Raw genomic sequence first — 6,000 nt, forward strand, 5'->3', positions numbered from 1 at the left:
TACTGGAGAAGTCTGTTAATGTGTAGGGGCTGGAGCGGAAATCCTCCAGGGACATCTCAATGAAGTTCTCCTGGATGTACTCCCAAAGCCTTTGCAAAAGGTTTCTGGGGAGGGCAGCCTTAGTCCTTCCTCCATGGTAGGACACGGCAGGCCAGTAGCACGTAGTCTGGAATAATTGCATAACAAAGCATGGCAGCGTAGGGTCCCGGTGCTTGCTGGCATTCAAGCAACATCCATTCTTTATCTCTCTGTGTCATCCTCAGGAGAGTGATATCATACATGGTCACCTGGTTGAAATAGGGGAATTTTATTAAGGGGACATTCAGAGATGGCCATTCCTGCTGGGCTGTTTGCCTATGGCTGAACAGAAATTATCCCCGCTGTTAGCCATGTGGTGGGGGGAGGGGTGAAGCGATCATCCCAGAGAATTGCGTGTGTGTGTGTGTGTGTGTGTGTGTGTGTGTGTGTTGGGTTTGTGCTGCATGTTAACTCGAAAACTGCATGCCCTCCTTTTAAATGGCCAACCCAATGGGTGCTTGGTATGGGAAATGAGGGTGCTGCTGTTTGAAACCAGTCCCACATGTTATGAAGGTTAACGAAGCCAAAAGACTGTGGCTTACTATGTCTGCCTGCAAGCCGAATTCTGTTGCCTGCTGGCCCTGTGTGTGTGATTTCTCACACCAAACCAGCAGGCCCTCAATATAAGAGGCAAAATGCCCTGCTGCGCTTTTCTAACCGCCCTGGTGTCTGGCTACGCGTAATCAGCGGCCAGAAGATTTGCCTCAACCTCCCACCCCCGCCATAAACGTCTCCCCCTTACTCTCACAGAGATTGTGGAGCACGCAGGAAGCAGTAATAATGATGGGAATATTGGTTTCGCTGAGGTCTAACCGAGTCTGTAAACTGTCCCAGTGCACTTTTAAACATCCAAATGCACATTCTTCCACCATTCTGCACTTGCTCAGCCTATAGTTGAACTGCTCCTTACTACTGTCCAGGCTTCATGAGCCATGGGAGCAAGGGGTAGGGTGGGGTAGGTGCGACCGCACGGCGCTGCCGGCTGGGAGAGCAGCCTGAGGCAGAAGCCTCCAGCTCACAATAGTCCAGGCAGGACTGAATCTCCATGAGATAAAGGTAATAATTGGAGATATACCAATCTCCTAGAACTGGAAGGGACCTTGAAAGCTCATCAAGTCCAGCCCCCTGCCTTCACTAGCAGGACCAATTTTTGCCCTAGATCCCTAAGTGGCCCCCTCAAGGATTGAACTCACAACCCTGGGTTTAGCAGGCCAATGCTCAAACCACTGAGCTATCCCTCCCCCATTTAAAGAAGAGAATGACCTGGAGTTACTCCCATTTCCGTCCAGGTGCCCCTGACCAACCTCAGCAAGGTCTGCCAGGAGCACTATGGAGACGACGATGATGGCTAGCAGTCGTACTGAACCATCTACTGCCGCGGAGGCAAGGAGCTGCTGCTGTGTACCAATGCAGTACCACGTCTTTCAACAGCACCCAGGAAACATATGGTGATGGTGAGCTGAGTGTGGTCCATGCTTGCCGTGATATGTCATCTGCATGGGTAACCCAGGAAAAAAGGCAAGAAATAATTGTTTGCCGTTGCTTTCACTGGGGAGGGAAGGCTTATGACATGTACACAAAACCACACGCGACAATGTTTTTGCCCCATCAGGGCCTCAGTACTGTGGATGCACTCTGCTGATTTAATGCACTTAGTGGGAACACAAACAATCGACTGTATAAAATCGATTTCTAAAACATCGACTTCTATAAAAATCAACCTAATTTCATAGTGTAGCCATACCCTTAGTAGAAAACATAAGGCGGGACAGTTTGGATTTGCGTTAGGTGATCAGACAGTTCATGGAATCTCAAGTGACCTTGGGAGAACAGGGATACACATTGTATTCTTTATTAATCCATTTACAAGTTAACAATAATTTTTTCCTTCCTTTTGGAAGCTTGTAGAATCCCATAGTCAAAGGCAGTGTTCACTCTAATTTTTTACGTTCACGTGCAGAATGAATTTTGTTATGTACACTAATATGCAGGTGATGTGTGGCAGGGGCGGGGCCAAGAGGTTCAGGGTGTGGGAATGAGCTCAGGGCTGGGGCAGAGGGTTGGCGTGCGATTGGGGTGAGGACTCTTGGTGGGGCCAAGGATGAGGGGCTTGGAGTGCAGGCTGCCCCAGGCCTGTGGCAGGGAGAGAGGACTCTCCCCAGCCCTCTCTTGCTGCAGCAGCTTGGGGCCAGGGGAGAGGCACCTCTCCTTGGTCACGGCAGCTCCAGCCGGCCTGGGCTGGGCCAGGCTGTGGGAACAGCACCTCTCCTCGGCTGCAGCAGCTCCGGCAGGACTGGGCTGGGCCGGGGGGAGGGACACGTCTCCCCAGACATGGCAGCTTTGGCTAGGCTGGGGAAGGGGCGCCTCTCCCTGGCTGCAGCAGCTCTGACTGGGCTGGGCTGGAGGAGGGGTGCTGCTCCCTGCCCGTGGCAGCTCCAGCAGGGCTGGACCAGGGGAGAGGCACCTCTCCCTGCCTGTGTAGCGCCTGGTAGCCTGCCGCACGGTCACACAGCTTAGAGGGAACTTAGGTCAAAGGCTCCACTTTTTCTCTTATGTGCAAAACGATTTCATTTTCAATTTTTCATTAATGCCTCAGAACGTGTGGATAAATGCTATTCTCCAATCTCTATGTTCCTGTGTCTGATACAAGGGTCTGTGAAGATAAGGCTGCATTGGGCAAGGTGTATGATCACCTCTTATTCACATTTATTTGTGAGATGAAAGATAAAAGGCCCCTGCCTAGCGCCACATTCTTCTAGAACAGGGGTGGCCAACCTGAGCCTGAGAAGGAGCCAGAATTTACCAATGTACATTGCCAAGGAGCCACAGTAATATGTCAGCAGCCTCACACCCGCTCCCTGGCCACCAGCGCTTCTCCTCTGCCAGCAGCCCCTAACAATCAGCACCTACTCCCCCCTCAGCAATCAGCTGGTTCATATGCGCAGGAGGCCATGGGGGGAGCAGGGAGAAGTGAGGGCATGGCAGGGTCAGGGGAAGGGGTGGAGTGGGGGCAGGGCTTGGGGCAGAGCAGGGGCTTGAGCAGTGAGCACTCTCTAGCACATTGGAAAGTTAGCATCTATAGCTCCAGCCCCGGAATCAGTGGCTATGTAATCTCTGAAGAGTCGCATGTGGCTCTGGAGCCACGGGTTGGCCATCCCTGTTCTAGCATGTGCAATGAAATAGCATGAATCCACCTCTTTCTTCCTCACTCTGCTTACGGGTCTCTCTTGCCAAACTGCAGCTTTTCTCCCAGCATCTGGCCAGGTGCCTACTTGTAACAGAGGATGCCTTTTAATCTTCCAGTGGGAGTTAACCCATTTGAGGTGGGGCTAGGAACACAAAGATGACTTGTGGTTTGAGTTCTCTGCTACAGCTGGCCAAGCATGCATTAAAACAGCAAGCTAGTCTCTGAACCCAAGTTTACTCAGTTTTCTGGTCTTCCGCAGAGGTACACTAACTATGAGATGGTGAGGGCTAGTAACTTCCATCTGAAATACATTCCTAGGTCCTATGTTAGTATAGTCTCACCATCAGACAGGTAAACAGCCAATTTCCTCCTTTAGCAACAAAACAATACTAGTGTTGTGCAGTAGTGGTGTAATATACTGCAATTTACACAAGTGTCAGGAAAATGTTTGGGGCTGTTGATATTCTGTGGGACTTTCAACAGGAGCCAACTCAAAGAGGACTAAAACAAGATCATTGTACACATAAACAGAGCATCTTTCTTTCTGAAGAATTTCAAAGTGCTTTAGAGATAGCCAGCAAGGAGGCATAAGAACAGTCAATGCACCTTTGGACTCCTGGACATTCCGAGCAAAACTGTTGCCATTTCTCTCTCTCTCTGCCCTGTGCTCATTGGCTGTTTGCTCCAACCCTACCTCTCTGTCTCCCCTCCCCTCCAGTTTCTTCAGCACAAATTCACTCCACACCTGCCCCCTCTCCTCTTGCCCTCCCATTCAGCTGATCCCCTCCTAAATAAACCCACCCACTCCTTCAAAGGAGAAACCAAACTTGTGGAATTAACATGGCATTTGCCACTACCCTATGTTCACTGTGTGTTCTACCCCCTCCAGCACCCTGTATCTGTCTTGTCTATTTAGTGTCTTTGTACTCTACCTTCTGTCTGTAGCCATCTGTTGCTGTTTCTTGTCTTATACTTAGATTGTAAGCTCTCTGGAGCAGGGACTATCTTTTTGTTCTGTGTTTGTACAGCACCTAGCACAATGTGGCCCTGGGCCACAACTGGGGCTCCTAGGCACTACAGTGACAAAAATAATAATAAAAAAATGCCATCACCTCAGGGGTGAGGGAAAGGCAACACAAAGCATGGTGCATAACAGAAAAGGTTGGGGATATTAGGGTGTCATGGATCCACACAATCTATGCTATGCCCCAGCTTTTAAACAGACCTTTGGAGGAAAAGTGTGCCAGATCCCCAAGGGGGTCCCACTTCTTCGTAAGGGTAGGTCATGGGATTGCAACACCTCTGCAACAGAGCCTCTTGGTGCCAGCACTCCTGCTTCACACCCATGAGCGCTGCCCACCAAGTCCAACTGAGCTAGTCTCTGATAAGGAGTCTTTACACTCTTCAGGGAACAACACATCTCAGCAAGTATTGGCAGTTACACCAGGTAGCCTTTTAAAAACAGAGTAGTCAAATGGCATTATTAGTCAACTGGCATTTATTAGTCTAGCGTAATAAAGGTTAAGACATAGTCAATTCTGGACAAGCCAGTATTCCACCCGGCCAAGCTACCATGGACTCCATTTTTGGCCCTCTCCCTCTTTGTCAGTCTCACCTGAGAACTGCTGTCTCTCTCCCAAAAGCCAGCTCTAATCCCAGCCACCTGACACATTTCAGTCCATTGTCCAACACTTGCAGACCCATGCTGAGTTCACATATTCCACCTGGCAGAGAGTTCCGTAGATATGTATCAATTGTTCAGTCCTTGGGTTTCCCATTGTCTTTGTGGTCCCTCCACTGATATAGGTCTATTGTAGCCAGTTTTTTAATAAGCCATTCATTCCACTCCACACACTTACATGACACAACACATCATGTTTCCTGCTCTGCCCCACGAGCAGCTTTTTAATGCTTCTGCAATCACTGAGTAGCAATGAAAAGTACAGAGGGAATCCAAGGCACATAATGGAATCATAAAATACATTACAGCAAATTCTCACAGTGCAATCACCTACAAAAAATGTGTCAGGGGGAGCTGTAATGTCCACGGAGAGCAGATGGGACTAAGGTCCCATCTGAAACAGCCAGACAAAATAAACAGCGTGGGATCAACAGAAGTAGACTCAATGTGGACAAAGTATAATATTTGATACCAATGAGAGATGGGAAAAAAAGATCATTTTGGTCCAACTCAGCTGCCTGTTTTCCCACCATATTCCTCCCTCCTTCAGAAATAAAGTGATTCTGAAATTATTTTAATTCCGTTTGTGCTGCATCATCTCACGGACTAGTCAACCCTAGAGGTACCAAGTGGCCCAGTGAACGCTTCCCTCAAGATTAGCAGGCACTTACCAGTGTGAAAGAAGCAGAGATGATAAAATATGCCCAGAAAGTTCATGATGCAGTCTGCGTGTTCTCTGCTCCGTCTCCAGCCTTCAGAATTCCAGCGATCAATGCTTTTATAGTATATTCTGGTCAGTCAGACCACTCCTTGTTGGAAATCAAGACCCTCACGCTGCATAACAATTACTCTTTGTTACGCCAGCACACATCTCATTCTAAAGGGAGAGGAAAAAACTGCACCCGTTTGTGTTTCCTTTTCAAGGCTGAAGTTAATATAAACTACAAATGCAAAATTCCTGAGACACTGGAGCAAATTATGACCTGTCATTGCTTAAGCACCACCTACTGGGTCAGATGTGTAATAACATGTTGATCATGGGTGTAGAGTGAGA

General features: G+C 48.7%; 1 protein-coding gene across 1 annotated transcript in view; it reads right to left on the minus strand.

The window, feature by feature from the left end:
• The window catches only part of MELTF (melanotransferrin), a 64,248-nt gene extending 58,516 nt beyond the window's left edge, over positions 1 to 5,732 (minus strand). The window contains exon 1 of the mRNA XM_039488961.1: positions 5,618 to 5,732. Coding sequence (XP_039344895.1) covers positions 5,618 to 5,663 — 46 coding nt within the window. The 5' untranslated portion in view covers positions 5,664 to 5,732. The remainder of the gene's footprint in view (positions 1 to 5,617) is intronic.
• Between the last annotated feature and the right edge of the window lie 268 nt (positions 5,733 to 6,000).

This window comes from Mauremys reevesii, linkage group 9, assembly GCF_016161935.1.
Source record: "Mauremys reevesii isolate NIE-2019 linkage group 9, ASM1616193v1, whole genome shotgun sequence".
Taxonomy (NCBI): Eukaryota; Metazoa; Chordata; order Testudines; family Geoemydidae; genus Mauremys; species Mauremys reevesii.